General features: G+C 44.6%; 1 protein-coding gene across 1 annotated transcript; it reads left to right on the top strand.

Annotated features, from left to right (window-relative positions):
- The first annotated feature begins 458 nt into the window (after window positions 1–458).
- On the top strand, window positions 459–20,448 carry GIPR (gastric inhibitory polypeptide receptor). Its single transcript, XM_087727288.1, has 14 exons — window positions 459–529; window positions 3,537–3,716; window positions 4,925–5,024; window positions 6,963–7,070; window positions 7,822–7,943; window positions 9,069–9,172; window positions 10,328–10,478; window positions 11,376–11,535; window positions 12,016–12,076; window positions 13,510–13,579; window positions 16,050–16,138; window positions 17,248–17,386; window positions 18,788–18,829; window positions 19,641–20,448. The coding sequence occupies exons 2-14, from the start codon at window positions 3,660–3,662 to the stop codon at window positions 19,899–19,901; spliced, it is 1,464 nt and encodes a 487-aa protein (XP_087583414.1). The 5' UTR covers window positions 459–529; window positions 3,537–3,659; the 3' UTR covers window positions 19,902–20,448.
- Window positions 20,449–24,287: the final 3,839 nt, after the last annotated feature.

Below are 24,287 nucleotides of genomic sequence, written 5' to 3'. Positions count from 1 at the left end.
ATCCAGAGAACTCCGATTTCCAGATAAGTTACCTTTGCAAGCCAAACAAACTTCAGTATGGCTTCAATATAATTGAACATGACGGGGACGAACCTCACAGAACAATTTGCATCTTCTCAAACACAAACCTCCAATGTTTTCTTCCATCGCCCGGTTTCTTTGCATTCTCCGTCCTGTTCTTGACACGACAAACACGGGATACGTTAAAAATACGTTCCCTCCCCCATCACCCACCTACTCCTGCTGTGCTACCTGCCCTTTTCTGGATGCCATCCAAAGCGGACGCGAGACTCTCGGGGGGATGCCCTCCACCCCTGCGGACACCCTCCCCACCGGGGGGGGGGAATGACGTGAGAACACCCCCTCCTTCTGACTACTTTCGCACTCGGCTCAGGCCACCCACCCGAAGCCTTGATAAGGAAAGGGAGCTGGCGCTTCCAAACAGAAGCCTGGGAGCCTCTGGGGTGACTTACCTTTTGGGCAGGTAAAAGTTCCCTCTGCTTTTTCCAGCTCCTGAGATCAGCTGCAGGTAAGATTCTCTGATTTTTTGTACGTGTCCCTGTTTGAGTCTGGCGTTGGTTCTCCGTCTAGCTCTTGGTTCAAGATCGGTTTTGGGGAACAGGTTTGTCCCACAGCTGTGAGAACCGTTGCAGGAACTGGGTATGTCTAATCTAACAGAGAGAAGGACCAAGGGTGACACGACAGCTGTCTCCCAATGTTTGAGGGGCTGCCACAGAGAGGAAGGGGGTCAAGCTATTTTCCAGGACAAGAAGCGACGGATGGAAACGGAACCAAGGAGAAATTTCCTGACAACGAGAAACAATTGTCCAGTGGAACAGCTTGCCACCAGGAGTTTGTGGGTGCTCCAACACAGTAGGTTTCTAAGAAGAGAGTGGACAGCCAGGACGGTGTAGGGTCTCCAGCTTGAGCAGGGGGTTGGACTAGAAGACCTCCAAGGTCTCTTCCAACTCTGTTATTCTGAGATGTTTGCAGGATAGTGTGAAGTTGCTGTTGGGGAGCTGAGCCATAGCTGCTTCGCCTGGCAGCGTTACGAATCTACTATCTGTATACAACAACATCTCTCGTGATGTTGAATCTCTAGCTGTCAAGCAATGTTGTTGTTTTCTTCGTTGTTCATTTGGCAATTTGCTTTTTCTCGAGGCGAGCGTGGCAGGAAAGGAAAGAGAAAAACTTTGTGGGGTGGGGGAAGAACTGGAAGCAATTTTGAAGCGGGTGTCGGAGAAAAAAAAATACCACCCCATTTTCAGTTTACCTAAGGAAGGGTTTCAGGTGGCACCGTTATCGATTGCCTGGTTGATGAGTTATAGATCCTTCTCTACACATTGTGCGAAGCCGAGGAGTGGTTTGATTGTCTAAAATGGGATTTAGGGGTTAAAATGTTGGAGAAATGGCGACCCAAGTGGGTGGCTAAACAAGCTGTGTTTTATGAAGCTAACCATCAACTCTTGCAAATTTATTTATTTGGTTTGTCAAACATGTACAAGATAACAGGTATAATATAAACATCAGCATGAAGAAAGAAAGGACATGAGTTCAAAGAAATGGGGACAAGAGGACAGGGATGGTAGGATTGGATTGAATTGGATTTATTACATTTATATGCCGCCCTTTTCCCCGAAGGGACTCAGGGCGGCTCACAATTCAAATCAGGGAAGGGGGGTACAGACAGGGGATAAAAAGACGAACATAACAATACACAATTTAAAAACACACAACAACCATACCATTCGAGGAGGGGGGCAACAGCTCTTTAGCCCAGGCCTGTCGGAACAGCCAGGTTTTAAGGGCTTTGCGGAAGGCCTTGAGGGTGGTGAGGGTTCGAATCTCCACGGGGAGCTCGTTCCAGAGGGTCGGAGCAGCCACAGAGAAGGCTCTCCTCCGGGTAGTCGGCATTGGCCGGCAGATGGAATTCGGAGGAGGCCTAATCTGTGGGATCTGATCGGTGTATTGGAGGTAATTGGCACGCTGGTGCGCTTATGCACGCCCCTTTACGGACCTCTTAGGAATGGGGTGAGGAGGTCCGCGGTGGACCGTTTGAGGTTGAAGCTATGGAGAGGTTTTGAGGATGTAACAACGGAGTCAGGTAGAGCATTCCAGGCGTGGACCACTCTGTGCCTGAAGTCGTATTTTCTGCAATTGAGTTTGGAGCGGTTTTACCTTGAGTTTGTATCTATTGTTCGCCCGTGTGTCATTGCGGTTGAAGCTGAAGTAGTCGTAGACAGATAGGATGTTGTAGCAGACAATTTTATGTAGTATGCTTAGATCAGACCGTAAGTGTGCAGTTCCAGGTTGCCCAAGCCCAAAATTTCAAGCCTGGTGGCATAAGGGATTCTGTTGTGAGCAGAGGAGTGGAGAGGACTCTTCTTGGTTCAGAGGAGTGGAGAGGACTCTTCTTCGTTCAATCGTATTAATGTCCGATATACAGTGTGGGTTCCAGGCAGACGAGCTGTATTCGAGGATTGGTCTGGCAAAGGTTTTGTATGCCCAAGTTTGCAGTACAAGGTTACCGGAGAAGAAGCTTCGCAAAATTAGGTTAACAACTCTTAATGCCCTTTTAGCAATACTATTAAGAAGTGAGTTCTGGGACTTAGATCATTTGATCTAAATGAATGAATGAATGAATGAATGAATGAATGAATGAATGAATGAATGAATGAATGAATGGAAATCTGCAGAGTGAGTGGAATTTCTAGACCCAATCTTTTAATTTAGAGCTGAGGTGGCGCAGTGGTTAAATGCAGCACTGGCAGGCCACTTCAGCTGACTGCAGTTCTGCAGTTCGGCTGTTCAAATCTCACCGGCTCAAGGTTGACTCAGCCTTCCATCCTTCCGAGGTGGGTAAAATGAGGACCCAGACTGTGGGGGCGATATGCTGACTCTGTAAACCGCTTAGAGAGGGCTGAAAGCCCTATGAAGAGGTATATAAGTCTAAGTGCTATTAATTCCAGAATTGGGATTTCTCTCCTGTTAAATTCAACACGACTTCCCTATCTTGCAAAACAGGGGGCGTAAAAAGCCGGGGGGGGGGGGGTTAGACATTTTCTTAAATTTACTTTTAAAATACGGGCAGCTCCTCGACTTACGAACCCACCTGAGCTCAACATTCACATTGCTGAGTGAAACGTTGGCTGAGTGAGTTTCGCCCCGTGGTACGGCTTTTTCCTGCCCCCGTTGTTTAAGCGAATCCCTGCCGTGCTCATTCAGTCACCTGGCGGCTAAGTGAATCTCGCTTCCTCATCAACTTGGTTGGTCGCAAAAAGGGGAACGCATGAGCCCGGGGGACACGCGGCAACCGTCATTAACTAGGAACCCGTTGCCAAGCATCCGAATTTTGATCACGAGGATCGCGCGGAGGCTGCAATAGTTGTGAGTGTGAAAAAGGGAGATAAATCACTTTTTTCCAGTGCCGTCGTAACTTTGAACGGCCACTAAATGAACCGTTGTAGTTTCAAGGACTACCTGTGTTATACACGAGATGTCTTATTTCCAGACAACCTCTGTTTGTCCTTTCTCAGAACAGTGGCTGACGGGGAAAGTTCTCAGAGATGATGGATGTGGGCAAGGACCCCCAGATTAAAAGAGTGCCCTGAGATGGGGGCTTACTGATCTGTAGCCCCCACCCCAACCCACTGCCCGGTATGCAGACAATCTCAGAGCTGTTCTTGCTGCTGATTCAATTCTACCAGACAATAGAGGTGAGCAGTTTGAGGATCTGTTCATTAGAATGAATTCATTGGAACAATGGGCCAGTGGAACAGCTTGCTTCCAGAAGCTGTGGGTGATCCATCACTGGAGGTTTTTAAGAAGAGATTGTGTGTTAGATTTTAAAGTAACATGATTGCACTGGTATACTGTTGCTCTTTAATTTTAGTGTAAAAATAGGACAAGCTGAATATATTGATAGATAGTAGAAATACACCGAAGGGAGGAGAAGAGGGAAAGAAGAAAGAGGGGTAGAGAGGGTGGGAGAGAGGATTGGAGGGAGGGTGAGAAGGAAGGGAGGGAGTGTATTGGGAGAGAGAAGTGATAGAGGGGGAGGAGAAGTAGGGTAGAGGGGAATGTTGGAGGGAAGAACGAAAGTTGGAGGGGGGGCGAAAGAAAGGGTGTATGGTGGGTCGAAGTGGTATATTGGGTTTCTATTTTGGGGGGTATTGTTGACAAGAGCGAGGGCTGTGTTTATTGTTCAATGTTATATGCCCCGGTTATGCACAGTATATATGTGACTGTACGAAATAATATGGAAATAAAACATATTTAGAATGATTTAAAAAAAAAAAGGAGGAGGAAGGACGGAAATTTAAAAGGAGGGAGGAAGTTGAAAAGGAGTAGGGATGGAGGACATTAAAAGTGAGGGAGGAAGTTAATAAGGAGGGGGAAGGAAGGAAGGAAGGAAGGAAGGAAGGAAGGAAGGAAGGAAGGAAGGAAGGAAGGAAGGAAATAGAATCCAAAACATATTGTAAGAGAATCCAGGAAACCAAATTCAGTTAGATAGTCCCAAGATAATTAACTGCATTGACAAATTGTGTACATGTATGCATTCAGGAAGAACGTATGGTTCGTATGTTGTATACAATACAGTGTATGAAAGATATACTGCAAATAATATATTTTGCCAAACTGTGTGTATTAAAAAATGTCAAAATCAAGAAGAGATTGGACAACCATTTGTCTGAAATGGTACAGGGGCCCCTGCTTGAGCAGGAGGGTGGACTAGAAGACCTCCAAGGCCCCTTGCAACTCGGAGGAAGAGGAGGAGGACAGAGTAGCTGATAGAAATAAATTAAATGCCCACATTCACGAAACATCTGTGTACCTCTGCTTATCCAAGCTGGCAGCTTTGTTTGTAACTTCCAAATTTGGGGGGGGGGGGGAACTTATCCATCTCTTCTCTCCTGTGTCACAGGCTCACCCCACGGGGTCTTCAGTCCAAGAGATGTTGGAAGCCTGGCAGGGGTACCAAGAGGCCTGCATTCGAAAGATGACCGAAGACCCTCAACCAACAGGTCCAGAAACATGTAGATGCTTGTTCACCTCAAGGGTTCTCCCATTGAGAGCACTCTTTCCCAGCCTTGGCAACTTTAAGATGTGTGGACTTCAACTCCCAGAATTCCTGAGCCAGCATGGAACCCTGGGAGTTGAAGTCCACACATCCTAAGGTTGGAGGCTGGCTAGGGAATTCTAGGAGCTGAATTCCACCCCGTCTTAAAGTTGCATGGAACAATGTGAGTTGAAGTCACATATCTTACCATTGCATTGCCAACCAAGGAATTCTGGGAGTTGAAGTCCATCCATCTTAAAGTTGCACACTGGCTGGAGAATTCTGGGAGTTGAAGTCCACATATCCTAAATTTGCATGCTGGCTGGGGAATCCTGGGAATTGAAATCCACCCATCTTCAAATTCCTAAGGGCGAGAAACACCACGGTATATAGTTTCTCCAGGAGGAATTTCAGCCTTCCTGTTCAAAGGATGCTCCTTAAAACCAACAGCTTATATTGCAGCTTAATTTTTTTGTATGTGCATTGCAAACATTGTCTGATGTGTCCTCACAGCAAAAATTAGCTCTGTTTTTTGCAGCTGCTTGCATTGTTCAGGAAATGATAGAGGAGGCAGAGACAGAGATATAATACAACGGGAAGCATTTAACCCCGGGCATATATTTGCAAGATGCTAATTGACAGCAGGGTTCACAAACAGCCCAAATTAGGTGTTCGTGACACCGCTGTAGCCAAAATGCCGAATTTTGTACTGGTTTTCCAAAAGGCAATTTGGAATATTGACTTGGTATTAATTAACCAGGACAAACGTCCCACCCTTAACGGAGGTGGCTGTAATCTTTAAAAAGTGTGGGGGGAAAACCTGCAGTGTCTCACAAGCCCAAAAGATGGTGCAATGCACTTTTTGGGCGTGGGGGTGAGCAAATCTCAAAGGTGGTTGTTATATTTTTGCTCTTTTCCATAACAAGCGGAACAGGAAAAAAAACACCAACAGATATACGTGCCCAAGAAACCATATTTCTTGGCACAGAATGCTATCAAGGAAGAATTGCACCCTTTTGATCGTCAAATACAAAATTGTGTCACATCCTTTAGCCTGGGGTCTAGTTATATCTGTTTTTCACCAGGGATTTTGACGTATCTATCAGGTAAATAACGTTTATGCCATGATGGAGCTTTTAAACCTGAATTGATTGCAGCTGGCTCCGTTTTTTCCCGCTGAGGGTATTTCTGTACCCACTTCGTCAAAGCGTTTGAAATTGTGATTTCTTTTAAAGTGCCTGCAATATTGAAAAGATGTAGCGGTTGGCAAGCGGAAAAGAGTTAAGGAAAGAAATGATGCACCTCGCATTATGCCACGGGCATAATGCCATTATGCCATGGGTACCTCTCGATGGGCACCTTAAGTAGTTCCTCGGCAAGAGCCGAGGTGGCACAGTGGTTAGGGTGCAGTACTGCAGGCCACTTCAGCTGACTGTTATCTGCAGTTCAGCGGTTCTAATCTCACCGGCTCAAGGTTGACTCAGCCTTCCCTCCTTCCGAGGTGGGTGAAATGAGGACCCAGACTGTGGGGGCAATATGCTGACTCTGTAAACCGCTTAGAGAGGGCTGAAAGCCCTATGAAGCGGTATATAAGTCTAATTGCTATTGCTATTGCTATTCTCAGCCATAGCAACTTGAAGACGGGTGGACTTCAACTCCCAGAGTTCCCCGGCCGGCCATCTTCAAGTTCATTAGCATTCTGGCTGAGGAATTCTGGGAGTTGAAGTCCACCCGTCTTCAAGTTCGTTAGCATGCTGACTGGAGAATTCTGGGAGTTGAAGTCCACCCCATCTCCAGGTTATCAAGGTTGAGAAAGGCTGACCTTAAGAAATATTGACGAATGTGATTGCTGGTTTCTCATCCTGCTCATTCCCCTCTCTTCCTCTCTTCTGTTGTGTTGCAGGCCTGGTGTGCAACCGTACGTTTGACATGTATGCCTGTTGGGACGATACCCTCCCTAACACCTCGGCCCAGGTTCCTTGCCCCTGGTACCTCCCTTGGCACCAGCAAGGTGAGTGGTTTTTTGAGGCAGGTAGATAGTCTTGACTGATGCATTAGAGCAGTGTTTTTCAACCTTGGCAACTTGAAGATGTCTGGATTTCAACTCCCAGAATTCCCCAGCCAGCATTCGCTGGCTGGGGAATTCTGAGAGTTGAAGTCCAGACATCTTCAAGTTGCCAAGGTTGAAAAACACTGCATTAGAGAAATAAGTAGATCAGCTTGGTTTCCCCATTGGACTGTTTCAGAATTCAGACGGTCTGAATTTCAATCGCTAAGCAATTGTTTTTCTTTTAACATTTTTTATTAGATTATAGAATAAAATATAAAACTATGAAAGGAAAACATAGGACAGAGTGGGGGAGGGAAAAGGGAAAGAAAAGTGAGGAGAGGAGGAAGGAAAGAGGGGGGAAAGCATTGGCTTCCAACTGCCTCTGTTGCTGTAGAATAAAAGTATTAACCACGAACCTCAACTTTTTACTTTTCTGTAATAAGAAATAAACCAATACTGTCAAAAAAAAACATCGCAAATTATGATTCCTGGATAAGAGCCTCACACACACACACCCCGCCTTTTCCTGGGCTGGCTGTGGATAATGGGAGTTGTACTCCAGGCTGTCTGGATCTCAAGTTGGGGCAAGCCACCCTTAAGGCAGGCGCTAGGCAGCAAACAGGTGACGTTTGACATAACTGTGAAATATAGAAAGAGAAATTAGTCAGCTGTGAAACAGACCGTCTCATTCTGCTCTTTCTCTCCCTGGCAGTGCAAGATGGGTTTGTGTTCCAGAAATGTGGCGCAGATGGGCAGTGGGTGGTTGATGCCTCCGGACTGCCGTGGCGGGATCATTCCCAGTGCGTGGGCCCCAATGATGATATCCCTTTCCAGGTAAAATTTACTAGACCAGGGATGGTCCAACCTTGGCAAATTTTAATTGTTGATTATAAATAATTCAAGGTGGCAATCATACTGAATAGCAATAGCAATTAGATTTATATACTGCTATCCTTTTCTCCTCCCATTTTCCCCTTACATAACTAAGGCAGGACTAGAACTCCCAGCCTCCCGGCTGATTGGCCCAAAGTCACCCAGCTGGTTTTCATGCCTAAGGCAGGACTAGAACTCACTGTCTCCAAGTCACCAAGCCAGCTTTCATGCCTAAGACGGGACTAGAACTCCCAGCCTCCTGGCTGATTGGCCCAAAGTCACCCAGCTGGTTTTCATGCCTAAGGTGGGATTAGAACTCACTGTCTCCAAGTCACCCAGCCAGCTTTCATGTCTAAGGCAAGACTAGAACTCCCAGCCTCCTGTCTGATTGGCCCAAAGTCACCCAGCTGGTTTTCATGCCTAAGGTGGGATTAGAACTCACTGTCTCCAAGTCACCCAGCCAGCTTTCATGTCTAAGACAGGACTAGAACTCCCAGCCTCCTGGCTGATTGGCCCAAAGTCACCTGGCTGGTTTTCATGCCTAAGGCAGGACTAGAACTCACAGCTTCCTGGCGATTGGTCCAAAGTCACCCAGCCAGCTTTCATGTCTAAGACAGGACTAGAACTCCCAGCCTCCTGGCTGATTGGCCCAAAGTCACCTGGCTGTTTTTCATGCCTAAGGCAGGACTAGAACTCACAGCTTCCTGGCGATTGGTCCAAAGTCACCCAGCCAGCTTTCATGTCTAAGACAGGACTAGAACTCCCAGCCTCCTGGCTGATTGGCCCAAAGTCACCTGGCTGGTTTTCATGCCTAAGGCGGGACTAGAACTCCCAGCCTCCTGGCCATTGGGCCAAAGCCATCCGGTCGGCTTTCGTGCTGAAGAGGAGACTAGAATTCACAACCACCGGGTTCCCAGGCCAGCGGCTTCACCACCAGACCCAACTTGCACCAGGAAGGAAATTCTGGTTTGAAAAATCCTCTCTTGCTCATCATCCAACCAGGATCCTATCCTTCTTAGGGGGGGGGGGGTTGCTGTTTTTAGATCCAAGCCCCCCCCCCCACCCTGAACTTCTCTTTTCTTCCAGAAACATTTGTGGATCCTGGAACAATTCCGCCGGATGTACACCGTGGGATACTCCGTCTCCCTCCTCTCGCTCCTCGTGGCTTTGACGCTGCTGGCAGCCTTCAGGTATGGAGGAGCTGGTTCCCAAACGCCCTGTTCCGGGCTCTGAGACACAGGTAGTCCTCCACTTGCAACCGTTCATTTAGCGACCGTTCGAGGTTACCACTGCACTGAAAGATGGGACTTACGGCCGTTTTCCACACTTACGATCGTCACAACGTTCCCCGCAGTCACGTGAATAAAATCTGGGTGTTTGGCAACTGACTCATACTTATGGCGGCTGCAGCATCCAGGGGGGTCTCGTGACCCCCCCTTTTGCGACCTTTTGACAAGCTAAGTCGCTGGGGAAGCCAGACCCACTTAACGACGGTGTTCCTAACCAGGCGCAACGATGGCAGGAAAGTTCATCAAATGGGGCAAAACTCACTTGGTGACTGTCCCGTTTAACAGTGTAAATTTTGGGCTCCATTACGGCCGTACGTCGAGGACTACCTGTGTTAGCTCTTTTGGAGGAGAAAGGGAGAGAGGGGGGGTAGGGGGGACTAAACGGATCTGGTTCTGCCAATCGCGCATTCCTGTGACCTTGATATGGCTGGGCGCCTAGAGCAGTGTTTCTCAACCTTGGCCACTTGAAGATGTCTGGACTTCAACTCCCAGAATTCCCCAGCCAGCGAATGCTGGCTGGGGAATTCTGGGAGTTAAAGTCCAGACATCTTCAAGTGGCCAAGGTTGAGAAACACTGTCCTAGACACTGAATTGTTTATACGCGAATGCTGGCTGGGGAATTCTGGGAGTTGAAGTCCAGACATCTTCAAGTGGCCAAGGTTGAGAAACACTGTCCTAGACACTGAATTGTTTATACGCGAATGCTGGCTGGGGAATTCTGGGAGTTAAAGTCCAGACATCTTCAAGTGGCCAAGGTTGAGAAACACTGTCCTAGACACTGAATTGTTTATACGCGAATGCTGGCTGGGGAATTCTGGGAGTTGAAGTCCAGACATCTTCAAGTGGCCAAGGTTGAGAAACACTGTCCTAGACACTGAATTGTTTATACGCGAATGCTGGCTGGGGAATTCTGGGAGTTAAAGTCCAGACATCTTCAAGTGGCCAAGGTTGAGAAACACTGACCTAGAGGAACAGGAAGGAATTGGGAAGGAGGGAGAAGGTGTACAGATTATGGCAATATATATGAGCCACGTCTCCCCCCCCCTCGCCCCCCAGGAAGCTCCGATGCATGCGCAATTACATCCACATGAACCTCTTCCTGTCCTACGTGCTGCGGGCAGCCTCCATCCTCCTCCGGGACGGCCTCCTCTGGCTTCACTTCCCCCGGGACGTCCAGGTGGATCTCTCGGACCTTCCAAGGGAGCAGGTACCTCTTCCTTCCTCCCATGGAGGAGCCTGGGATCGGATGGGAGCGAGGATGGGAGGAAGGTGGGAGGAGAAGGGGAGTTGGAGGGTTCTGGGTTTGCAATTAATCTCCCTCCCTCCTTTCCTTCTCTTTCTTTCTTTCTTTCTTTCTTTCTCTTTCTTTCTTTCCTTTCTTCTTCTTTTTGTTCTTTCTTTTCTTTCTCTCCTTCCTTCCTTTCTTTCTTTCTCTTTCTTTGTTTCCTTCTTTTTTTCTTTCCTCCTTTCTTTCCTCCTTTCCTTTCTTCTTTTTCTTTCTTTCCTTCTTTCCTTTCTTCTTTTCTTTCTTCCTTTCTTTCGTTCTTTCTCTCCTTCCTTCCTTTCTCCTTCCTTCCTTCCTTCCTTTTTCTTTCTTTCTTTCTTTCTCTTTCTTTCTTTCCTTCCTTTCTCTCTCTCTCCTTCTTTTCTTTCTTTTTCTTTCTTTCCTTCCTTCCTTTCTCTCTCTCCTTCTTTTCTTTCTTTTTCTTTCTTTTTTTCCTTCTTTTTCTTTCTTTCCTCCTCCTTTCTTTCCTTCTTTCCTTTCTTTTCTTTTTTCTTTTCTTTCTTTCTTTTCTTTCTCTCCTTCATTTTTTCCTTTCTTTCTCTCTCTCTCTCCTTCCTTCCTTTTTCTTTCTTTCTTTTTTCCTTCCTTCTTTCTTTCCTTCCCTCTTTCCTTCTTTCCTTCCTTCTCTATTTCTTTCTTTCTCTCCTTCCTTCCTTCCTTCCTTTCTTTCTTCCTTCCTTCCTTCCTTCCTTCCTTCCTTCCTTCCTTCCTTCCTTCCTTCCTTCCTTCCTTCCTTCCTCTTTCTTTCTTTCTTTCTTTCTTTCTTTCTTTCTTTCTTTCTTTCTTTCTTTCTTTCTTTCTTTCTTTCTTTTTCTCCAGGCTGTAATTGGCTGTCGGCTGGCACAAATCCTCACCCAGTATTGCGTCTGCGCAAACTACTTCTGGCTACTAGTGGAAGGTGTCTACCTGCACAACCTTCTGGGACCCATGGCCTTCTTGGAAGAAAGTTACTTCCCTGCGTATCTACTCCTCGGATGGGGTGAGTCACTTCATTGGTATTACATTTCAGAGAGAGGCTGAAGTAAAAATATTAACTGGTGTTATTCATGTGGCCTCATACCCCGAGGTTTCATTTGCTGGCCCACCCAGAAGCGTTGGACAATTAGCAATTAAAGAACCATGGAAATACGTCATGATGTTAAACAATCCTGACTCATAAGGACCTTCTACAGATAGTCCTCGGCTTATGACCTCATTTAGGCCAAGGATTCTGGGAGTTGAGGTTTATGGGTCTTAAAGTGGCCAAGGTGGGACACACCTGTCTTAGGTATTTTAACGGAAGGAGAGTTATAAAAGCTCATCTTTATCCCAGATAAGAGTTATAAACTTATCCTGGATAAGATCCAGTCAATAGTTCTACCTGTATGACAGGTGTCAGCTGCATCTACCTAGATTTCATTACCATATAAGGAAGAACATTTCTGACCTGTGAACATTTTCTCTCTCTCTCTCTCTCCAGGGGCCCCCCTCTTCTTCGTCATCCCGTGGGGGACCATGAGATACCTCTATGAAAACAACGAGTAAGTTTAGAATGAACTTTCTGTTGCATCTTATAAAAATAATATATATTTTTATATATATATGTTATATTTATGCTGATAAATAAATAAAATAAAGATAAATAAATAAAGGGAGACTAGTATAGATCTATTTCAAGCTATTTAGCTCTCATCAGCTAGCCACACCCTTGTTGGGAAAGGCAACAGTAAAAAATATTGGGTTTCTGTCTGGATGGTCTCTTGTGACGAGCCGAAGACAGAGAGTGGAAGTGTGACCTTCCTCCCATATTTGGGCACACCAGGGGTTGTGATTTAAAATATATATATATATATATATATATATATATATATATATATATATATATATATATATATATATATATATATATATATATATATATATATGGTATATATATTATATATATATAGTATATATAGTATATATAGTATATATAGTGTGTATATATATATATATATATATATATATATATATATATATATATATATATATATATATATATATATATATATATATATATATATATATATATATATACCTCCCACCCTGGCTGGCTGATAAGGAGTCGTTCTCTGTAGCTCAAATGGTTAACTCCCTGCCTGGGAGGCAATAGAGCACAGGTTCGATTCCCAAACTTGGGTATGGCTAGCTGATGAGAGCTAAATAGCTTGAAATAGATCTATACTAGTCTCCCTTTATTTATTTATCAGCATAAATATAACATATATATATATATATATATATATATATATATATATATATATATATATATATATATATATATATATGAACTACAAATAGATGAATATAAATAAATATCCATGATTAAAATTATGCATCGATCCACAATCAACAGGAAAAAATACCTCGAAGCATACAAATTACAGATAACTTTTCAGCCATTCTTTAAAACAGGGGTGTCCAGCTTTGGCAACTTTAAGATCTGGGAGTTGTCATCCACAAATCTTAAAAAGTCTCTAAATGAACATTTGTAAGTCAAGCACGTATTTTTTCAATTTGGGAACCAATCCTGTTCCAACCCAGCAGATTTATTACAGTTAAAAACCCACAGGTTGACCCACTGAGTCAGTGACCTGTTAACAGCCAGTTAATTAATGACTCTATTTAATCTGCTTAAATGCACATCCCAGAACAACCGATTGTTCTGGAGGAGAAAGAGGAAGGAGCTGAGTTTTATTTTTAGCTCCGCCGTGTGTGGTTCTCAGGGAACAAAGGGCCCCTTTTGAATTGCCAAATTAAAGATTTCTCAGGACTTATCACCTGGAAGTTCCTTCATTTTAAATCCTGCCAGGTTTACTTAAAAAAAAAAATTGCCACATTTGGAAAAGAAGCAGATGATTCCGGCAACAGAAATAGTCGCCTTCCTTCTCAATTGTGGGTTTATTATTGATATTATTATTATTTTAATTTTTAGGTGTTGGGAGAGAAACGACAACCTGGGTTACTGGTGGATCATCCGTTGCCCAATCTTGGTATCAATTTTGGTAAGTCCCAAAGAAACACAAAAGCGGTTGTGTTGTAGTATCGACTTACAACTGTAGTTGTACAGGTAGTCCTTGACTTACAACTGTTCGTTTACTGACAACAGCACTGGGGGGAAAGAGGGGGGGCTTACATCTCCTTTTGCGGCATTGCCGTGTACGCGATCAAAATTCTTGGCCACCGACCCCTGTTTACGATGGTTGCAGTGATCCTCCTTTTGCGACCTTTGGATGAGCCAATGGGGAAGCCAAATTAGCAATAGCAGTTAGACTTATATACCGCTTCATAGGGCTTTCAGCCCTCTCTAAGAGGTTTACAGAGTCAGCATATCGCCCCCAACAATCCGATAAATAGATAAATAGATAGATAGATAGATAGATAGATAGATAGATAGATAGATAGATAGATAGATAGATAGATAGCAATAGCAATAGCAATAGCAATAGCAATAGCAGTTAGACTTATATACCGCTTCATAGGGCTTTCAGCCCTCTCTAAGCGGTTTACAGAGTCAGCCTATTGCCCCCAACAACAATCCGGGTCCTCATTTTACCCACCTCGGAAGGATGGAAGGCTGAGTCAACCCTGAGCCGGTGAGATTTGAACAGCCGAACTGCAGAACTGCAGTCAGCTGAAGTAGCCTGCAGTGCTGCATTTAACCACTGCGCCATCTCGGCTCAATGGTGCTACTCACTTAATAACTGCAGGGATCCACTTAACGACAGTGGCAGGAAAGGCCGTACAATGGGGCAAAACTCACTTAACCACTGTCTCGCTTAACTAGAGACACGCTGGGCTCCATTTCGGTCATAAGTCGAGGACACCGGTACAACCTGCCAAGAAAACCTGAGCTGGTTTTCTGCATGCTGCCTGAGAAGCAGGTGACAGGTGACAGGTGTAGGCTTAACCGGAAGGCACACACTAAAAAACAAATTCCTAGATTTATTATACCTGTATATTGCTTTGTTTTCTGCATTCCTGTTTTCTACCTGTTTTGAAATGAGCCTTGTAAATCCTTGCTTCTAGTGAGTCAACCCTGTAAGCTCCCAAGTAAAAAAACATACCTTCAACTCCCTTCTCCATCCAGATTTCTGGGGTCTGAAATATAAATGGGAGGGGGTGCCACTATTACTAGGAAATCTCAGGTGTCACCTCTCTCCCCCCTCAGTCTTACCTGGCTGTTTGGCTAAATATTTTTTGTCCTCTTGTCAGAAACCGTGTAGCATTTATCAGTCTAAGAAACTTTCAGTTGCTGGCTGGGAGATTCTGGGAGTTGAAGTCCACAATTTTAAAGTTGTGGCTGGGAGATTCTGGGAGTTGAAGTCCACAATTTTAAAGTTGTGGCTGGGAGATTCTGGGAGTTGAAGTCCACAATTTTAAAGTTGTGGCTGGGAGATTCTGGGAGTTGAAGTCCACAATTTTAAAGTTGTGGCTGGGAGATTCTGGGAGTTGAATTCCACAATTTTAAGGTGCTGGCTGGGAGATTCTGGGAGTTGAAGTCCACAATTTTAAAGTTGTGGCTGGGAGATTCTGGGAGTTGAATTCCACAATTTTAAGGTGCTGGCTGGGAGATTCTGGGAGTTGAAGTCCACAATTTTAAAGTTGTGGCTGGGAGATTCTGGGAGTTGAAGTCCACAATTTTAAAGTTGTGGCTGGGAGATTCTGGGAGTTGAAGTCCACAATTTTAAAGTTGTGGCTGAGGGATTCTGGGAGTTGAAGTCCACAATTTTAAAGTTGTGGCTGAGGGATTCTGGGAGTTGAAGTCCACAATTTTAAAGTTGTGGCTGGGGGATTCTGGAAGTTGAAGTCCACAATTTTAAAGTTGTGGCTGGGAGATTCTGGGAGTTGAAGTCCACAATTTTAAGGTGCTGGCTGGGGGATTCTGGAAGTTGAAGTCCACAATTTTAAAGTTGTGGCTGGGAGATTCTGGGAGTTGAAGTCCACAATTTTAAGGTGCTGGCTAGGAGATTCTGGGAGTTGAATTCCACAATTTTAAAATTGTGGCTGGGAGATTCCCGGAGTTGAAGTTCACAATTTTAAAGTTGTGGCTGGGAGATTCCCGGAGTTGAAGTTCACAATTTTAAAGTTGTGGCTGGGAGATTCTGGGAGTTGAAGTCCACAATTTTAAATTGTGGCTGGGGGATTCTGGGAGTTGAAGTCCACAATTTTAAAGTTGTGGCTGGGAGATTCTGGGAGTTGAAGTCCACAATTTTAAGGTGCTGGCTGGGGGATTTTGGGAGCTGAAGTGCACACATCTCAAAATTGCCAAGTTAAGGTACACTGGTCTAGAAAAAGCAGAAGTCCAGATGTGATGGGTGTCCATAGAATGCAGCTGCATTTTGGGCATTTTTTTCCCCACTATGCCCTGCAGCATTTATAGTTCTCTCTGTTAGGGTATCTGGGTGCTCTACTGGATGAATGCAGCAAAACTGGGATTTGTGGGAGATCTAAATTATTTTTTTCCCATCCCAGGTTAACTTTGTGATTTTCATCCGAGTTCTTAAGACGCTGAACTCCAAGCTTCGGGCTCAGCAAATGCATTACACGGATTACAAGTACAGGTAAGGAATTAACTTCCAGATAAGACGGAGCCACGATGGGGTGGGAATGCCAGAATAATTTTTATTTATGTTTGCGTTTATCCCCTGCTTTTATTATTTTTAAAAACAAAGTGGCCAGCATACCGAATACACCCTCTTCTTCCTATTCTCCCTCCGACAACAACCCTGTAAAGTGGGTTGGGATGGGTCAAAGTCACCCAGCCGGCTTTCATGCCTAAGGCGGAGCTAGAACTCACTGTCACCTGGTGATTGATCCAAACCCAACCAGCTTTCATGCCTAAGATGGGACTTGAATTCACCGTCGCCTGGCGATTGATTCAATGTCATCCACCCGGCTTTCGTGCCTAAGGCGGAACTAGAACTCACAGTCGCCTGGTGATTGGCCCAAAGTCACCCAATAGACTTTCATGCCTAAGGTGGAACTAGAACTCACTGTCGCCTGGTGATTGGCCCAAAGTCACCCAATAGACTTTCATGCCTAAGGCGGAACTAGAACTCACAGTCTCCTGGTGATTGATCCAAACCCAACCAGCTTTCATGCCTAAAATGGGACTAGAATTCACCGTCGCCTGGTGATTGATTCAATGTCATCCACCTGGCTTTCGTGCCTAAGGCGGAACTAAAACTCAAAGTCGCCTGGTGATTGGCCCAAAGTCACCCAATGGACTTTCATGCCTAGGGCGGAACTAGAACTCACTGTCGCCTGGCGATTGGCCCAAAGTAACCCAATAGACTTTCATGCCTAAGGCGGAACTAGAACTCACTGTCGCCTGGTGATTGGCCCAAAGTCACCCAATAGACTTTCATGCCTAAGGCTGAACTAGAACTCACAGTCTCCTGGTGATTGGCCCAAAATCACCCAATAGACTTTCATGCCTAAGGCGGAACTAGAACTCACAGTCTCCTGGTGATTGGCCCAAAGTCACCCAATAGACTTTCATGCCTAAGGCGGAACTAGAACTCACTGTTACCTGGTGATTGGCCCAAAGTCACCCAATAGACTTTCATGCCTAAGGCGGAACTAGAACTCACTGTCGCCTGGTTTTTAGCCCTGTGCCTCCACCATTAGACCAAACTGGATGCTAAGGTCTCTCATTCTCCATGCTCAGGTTGGCCAAGTCGACTTTAACCCTCATCCCTCTGCTGGGCACCCACGGGGTGGCTTTCGCCCTGGTGACGGAGGAGCAGGCGCTGGGCACCCTGCGCTACGTCAAATTCTTCTTTGAGCTCTTCTTCAACTCCTTCCAGGTGAGGCGGCTTTTTGGGAAGCAGCCATAGATTTGTTGAATTAACGACAGGTGGCCCTCGACTTACGACCACAATCGAGCCCCCCCCCAAATTTTCTGTTGCTAAGCGAGACGTTTGTGAAATGAGTTTTACCTTCTCCCTTTCCACAGCTGTTAAGTGAATCACCAAAGTCGTTCGGTTAGTAAGCACGGTCGTTAAGTGAATCTGGCTTCCCCTTTGGGTTTGCTTGGCTGAAGCCAACACAGTTCTAGGCTGCATCAACAGAGGGATGGAATCAAGATCCCGCAAAGTGTTAATACCACTTTATAAGGCCTTGATAACACTTTATAAGGCCTTGGGAAGGCCACACTTGGAATTCTGCATTCAGTTTTGGTCGCCACGATGTAGAAAAGATGTGGAGACTCTGGAAAGGGTGCAGAGAAGAGCAACAAAGAAGATTAGGGGACTGGCGGCTAAAACGTATGAAGAACGGTTGCAGGAACCGGGTATGTCTCTAGTTTAATGAGAAGTAGGACTAGGGGAGACAGGATAGCAGTGATCCAATATCTCAAGGGCTGCCCCAAAGAAGAGGGAGTCAAACTATTCTCCAAGGCACCTGAGGGCAGAACAAGAAGCAATGGGTGGAAACTAATCAAGGAGAGAAGCAACTTAGAACTGAGGAGGAATTTCCTGACAGTGAGAACAATGAATCAGTGGAACAGAAGTTGCCTCCAGAAGTTGTGAATGCCCCAACACTGGAAGTCTTTAAGAAGATGTTGGAGAGCCATTTGTCTGGAACGGTATAAGGTTTCCTGCCTAGGCAGGGGGTTGGACTAGAAGACCTCCAAGGTCCCTTCCAACTCTGCTATTGTATTGTATTTTAAGGTCGCAAAAAGGGATCGTGTGATCCCGGACACTGCGGCCGTCATAAAGATGAGCTTAGTCTCCAAGCTCTGAATTTTGATCACGTGACCAGGGGGATGCTGCAGCGGCCATAAGTGTGAAAAATGACCATAACCTGAGTCACTTTTTTTCAGTGTTGTTGTAAGTTCGACCAGTCCCTAAATGAACAGCTGTAAAGTCAAGGAGTACCTCTAATTAGATCTATTCAGCTCCCCATCTCACATAACGTTACTGAGCGAATTACAACAAGCACAAAGAAAAATCTAAAAAGTTATTTTTTTAAGGGCTAGCTCTCTCGAACTGAGCAACCTCTGAATTTAAAAAAAGAAAAACCAACTCAATTTATTATCTACCATAAGAAAAATATCTCTCGTAGGGCCAAGCTTCATCAAACCCAGGATCATAAAGAAAATTCCCAAGCTTAAGACACAGCTGGTGGATTCCCCCCCCCCCCAAAACGGGCTGTAATTGCCTAAAACCAGCCAAAGCGAGATAATCCCCTTTTTTTCTTATTTTCAGGGTTTGTTGGTGAGCACGCTTTACTGCTTTGTCAATAAAGAGGTAAGTCATTCTCCAGCTGAACCTCTTTGCAGTGTAGACACGGGGTTGAGGCCTAGCTTCCCAGGGGTCTCAGAGAGATTTGGGGGTGGGGGCTTAAAGAATCCCAGAAGACTAGCAAAGTTAACACGTTTAAAAACATGTTCACCAAATTTGGAAGTGTAACCAGATACTGGGGTTCGTATGACCATATGTGGTAGAGAAAGGCAAAAAAAAAATTTTGGGATGAAAATACATACGTGGTTAGAGAAAACGATAAAGCAACATACAGATTTAAAGCCAGAAATATTTTTTGCTAGGCATTTTTTGCCATACAATTATAATAAAGGGAATGCATATTTAACACTATCTGTTTTGATGGCAGACAGAATTGTATGAGGAATGAGGAAATTCCTCCAGATGAAAATATAATTTTAAAAAAAAATTAGATTGTGCAGAAATGGATAGGTTAACATTAAAGATAAAGGATAAAAAAGACACAGAATATTTGTTTAACTTGGGATTTGTTTTACCGATGGTTAGAGAATAAAAATAGAAATTAGAAGTTGGAAGAAAGATACAAGTAAAGAATATTATTATTACTGCTATATGTGTAAAATAAGCCAGACAATACACTGTCTATTAAATACTTATATATGTTAAAGAAAAAATATATAAATAAAAATATATTTCAAAAAGAAAGAATCCCAGAATTGGGCAGTGTCCCTCGAGGTCATCCAATCCAACCCCACTTCACTTCAAGAACTCGAATGAAACCAGTCAGCTGTTTATCAAAAACAGGTGGGAATCTTTTGTCTCTCTCTTCTTCCTCCAGGTCCAGTCCGAGATCCAGAGAAAGTGGAAGATGTGCCGGTTGAACACCGGCCTGCTGGAGAAACCGGGACGCCATTTCGTCCTCTGCCATTCCCGGTGCAACCAAAAAAGCCCAGCCAGGAAGCCCAGCTGCGCTCAGATTCACATCCAAGTAGGACCCAAACTTGCTCCGAGTGACTTGGACAATGCGGCGGGCGCTCCGTTCCAGCAGGCGCCCGCAAACTGCAACTCCCACTGGTATAGCAATAGCAATAGCAGTTAGACTTATATACCGCTTCATAGGGCTTTCAGCCCCCTCTAAGCGGTTTACAGAGTCAGCATATCGCCCCCACAGTCTGGGTCCTCATTTCACCCACCTCGGAAGGATGGAAGGCTGAGTCAACCTTGAGCCGGTGAGATTAGAACCGCTGAACTGCAGATAACAGTCAGCTGAAGTGGCCTGCAGTACTGCACCCTAACCACTGTGCCACCTTGGTACATCCCCATCAGGATGAAAGTGGAGAATTAGCACGGCGACTGCTGTCTTCAAGACTAAGGCTGACACCAGCTCCCTTCCAGATGTGGCACAAAGCTGCCAGCCATACCAAAAGCTGAAGGGGCCTTCAGACAGGCAGGAAGCCGATGCAGCTGTCAACATCTGGAGGAACAGGGGATTGTCCCTTGCCTGCTGGCAGAAAAAATAAAAAGCCACCTCCAGGCGACCCCCATGAACACTTTGGAGATTACAAGTGGGTGGATTTTACGTCGCCGTTTTGGTGAGTTACTGAGGAAGCCGGCAAGATTTACACAGAGCTGCTGTGACAGACCCAATCTGGCCATCTTGAGATCTCACAATGACTTCATGCAGAATCCATGGGTTGTTTGTATTTTTTAGCAACAGCGCAGAAATGGTTTTTTGCTGCCCTGTTGTGAGATTTCACTTTCCCATCTCAATGTCACTCTGGACTGAAATCGTAATCCAGGATGGGGTGAATTAAAAGAGGCTCTTGGATCTGCTAATGTCAAAATCCCTCCGGATTAAAACTGCTGAGATCAAGGGGAGTTACGGGAATTATTTTGTTGATCTCAATTGGTGCAGATTTATACTGTGGTGACACACACACACCCTTTCACTGGACTGATGCAATCTCCTAAAATAAGATATAATGCGCCCTTCAGGTTTCTAGGTACAGGAATATATTGACGGAATCCTTGAATTAACTATAAAACCAATGGACACGTTTTCACGGGGGGGTTTCCAGGCTGCGTGAAGAGATGAGGAAGTTTGGGACTTCTTCTTTCGTAGTTTTCTTGCAAGTTAATCTCTTCCTGGTGCAATATTTTATTTATTTATTGTCAATTAAAAATGGTTTGTCCGTGCAGTTCTTGTGGCATAGTGGAATTATTACCTAGATAACTCAATTGGAGATGCTGTCTTTTCCTGGATCGGGGTGGATTTGGGGTGGGTGATGGCTGGGGAATTCTGGGAGCCGAAGTCCATTGTTCTAAAATTTACCAATTATTACAAGGGTCTTGGAACCCTGACCCAATTATTTTACGTTTATAGTTACTTAAAAGGGGCTTAGTTTTAAAGCAAACCAAAACGTCAATGAAGAATAAAAACAGAATTAATAAGGATATCTGCTTCAGCAACGGGGTTTTTCAGTTTATATAATAAATGTTGATCAACATTTGGTCAACGTTATATAAAATGTTGGTCAACTTGCTCAGATGCTTCATCTAAGTCAGTGTTTCTCAACCTTGGCAACTTGAAGATGTCGGGACTTCAACTCCCAGAATTCCCCAGCCAGCGAATGCTGGCTGGGGAATTCTGGGAGTTGAAATCCAGACATCTTCAAGTTGCCAAGGTTGAGAAACACTGATCTAAGGTTTAGGTTCCCCAGAAGGATCAGGTGATTTATAAACCACAGTCATTTATAAATCCCAGCTGTTACGACAGGTAGAATGAAAGTTTTTGAATAAACAGAATAACAGAGTTGGAAGGGACCTTAAGAGATCTTCTAGTCCAATCCCTGCTCAAGCAGGAGACCCTAGACCAGTGATTCCCAAAGTGGGGCCCACGCCCCAGGGGGGCCATTTGATTTTTAATGGGGGCAATTTGAACCTTGTTTGAACCAAGTTAATGGCCTTGTAGGCTTCCTCCGTCTGAGTAGAGTTTACATTTTTGAGTAAAGTAAGAATTATATGTCACAGGATTATATGCATCAGGATTTTAAAGGTGCTTTAAAGGTGGGGCATGCCCCCCAAAAGTTGGGAACCAGTTCCTGAGAACATTTCAGACCAACGGCTCTGCAATCTCTTCTTAAAAACCTCCAGGGATGGAACACCCACAGCTTCTGGTGGCAAGTTGTTCCACTGATTCATTGTTCTCATTGAAAGGATATTTATCCTTAGTTCCAGGTTCTCTTCCTTGATTCGTTTCCACCCACTGCTTCTTGTCTTGCCTTTAGAGAATAAGTTGACCCCCTCTTCTCTGTGGCAGCCCCTCAAATAATCTTTTATTTGAAAATAAAATTTTGCAAGGAAAGATACTAGATCCCCCACAAAACTTCAGATTTTGAACAAGAATAGCTAGTGGGGAAAAGGTTTTTCCAGATTCCTGATTTTTTAAAAATTTTTTTATTCTCTTGCATTTTGAGTATACATTCCCATAATTGTTATTCTTCTTTACACTTGTATGTTTATGCATTTGTTATTCCATTTAAAAGGTTATAATTTACAATTTGGGTTGCTTTAATTACCATCCCTTCCACCTGTTGTAACACCACCTTATTTTCCCTTTCTTTTCTCCCTTCTCTACTTCCTTCCTCCTCTCCTTCCCCTTCCTTCTCCCCTACTCCTACTCTTCCCCTTCCTACCCTCTCTCCTTCTCTTTCTCTCCTTTCCACCCTCCTCTCCTTCCCTCTTTCTTCCTTCCCTCCTCTTCCTCTTGTTCTCTCCTCCTCTCTCCCTTTCTTTTTCTGTTGTTATAGCTATCTCTTTCAAATCTCATTTTGAAGAGATTTGAAAGAGACAGTGTGTGAATTTTGAATCAGCAAACCTACCAGAGTCTCCGGTCGAGAACAGGAGCTCTGAAATTGGTAACCCAGAAACAGTTAGAACAATTAATCAGCGGAACTACTTGCCTCCAGAAATTGTGAATGCTCCAACACTAGAAGTTCTTAAGAAGAAATTGGCCAACCCTTTGTCTGAAGTGGAGATTCCTGATTTTTTTTTAAATCATGGTAGGCAGACTAACATGGATCTCCTCCGACAATGATTAGCTACCAAAATAATCCGAGGTTTAAGGAACAAGAGAAGGTTCTAAGATCATAAACTCGTGACTAACTCCAAAGACAATGCTAGATAAGAGCCAGAAAGGTCACCATGAGATCAGCCGGCTTTGTTTGGCAAGATCTGGAGATTGGCTACCCTCACCACTCTGGGAATTTCGATGCCATCCTTGAAAGCGGTTGAAAGGTTCCAAGCCCTGATTTCAGACAGATGAATGACTCGGGGATCAGCAAGAGACAAATAGCCTCAATTTTTCAGAAAGGACTTTGGGAGAGGAAGAAAAGACAAGAAAGGCAGGGTTAGGAAATGAAAGTCCATTTTGAAATAAGATAAAAGTTCATTTTAAGGGAAGCGTTGGCTCAGGGGCTAAGACGCTGAGCTTGTCAATCAGGAAGGTCGGCAGTTTGATGGTTCGAATCCCTAGCTCCCGCCTAACGGAGGGAGCTCCCGTGACTTGTCCCGGCTTCTGCCAACCTAGCAGTTTGAAAGCACATAAAAAATGCAAGTAGAAAAATAGGAGCCACCTTTGGTGGGGAGGTAACAGCGTTCCGTGCGCCTTTGGCGTTGAGCCATGCTAGCCACATGACCACAGAGACGTCTTCGGACAGCGCTGGCTCTTCGGCTTTGGCCCGTCAGGCCTGGGGATAGGATTTATTCTCACCCCGCCCGAATGTTGAGTGAATGTTGTGTTTTATGGCTAATTTTTTTTACTCACATTTTTTTTCTTTTATGTCTTGTCTTGCACTCCCTTCCCCTATTGTTGTAAGCCGCCCTGAGTCCCCTCAGGGAAAAGGGCGGCCTATAAATATCCAATAAATATAAATATAAAAAATAAATATAAACGGAGATGAGCGAAACGTTTGTTAAACGAACTTTTGTCCCGTTTTGTTCACGGAATCATCGCAGACGTTAAGTTAGTAAAATGGTCATTAAGTGAATCTGGCTTCTTCGTTGATGTTGCTTGTCAAACGGTTGCAAAAGGGGATCACATGACACTGGGACACAGCGACGGTCACGAATACGAGTCAGTTGTCAAGTGTCTGAAATTGTGTGACGAGGACGCTACAGGGGGCGATTCTGACCCGAAGTCAAAAAAAACCACTTTATCCTCTCTGTCTTACCTTCTTTTCTTCTTTCTATTTATTCCGATAAATGAGAACATTTATTCTGATATTAGAATAATATCATTGATTCTGATGTGGGGGGGGGGAAATATTATTTATCCTATTTATACAGTGGTTGCAAACTTCACGCAGAATCCCAAGGCACCTTTCGCATCTGGTGCAGCTGAACCATTCAGGGGAAGGCTGAACCCACTGCAGCTAGTCCTTGACTTACGGCAATTCATATAGTGACCCTTCAAAGTTACAACGGC

Source organism: Thamnophis sirtalis, unplaced genomic scaffold (assembly GCF_051295495.1).
Source record: "Thamnophis sirtalis isolate CommonGarterSnake01/CBP01778 unplaced genomic scaffold, rThaSir2_p1.2 scaffold_13, whole genome shotgun sequence".
NCBI lineage: Eukaryota > Metazoa > Chordata > Lepidosauria > Squamata > Natricidae > Thamnophis > Thamnophis sirtalis.
Note: the sequence above shows the minus strand (reverse complement) of the source record. Positions and strands in the feature narration are given on the sequence as shown.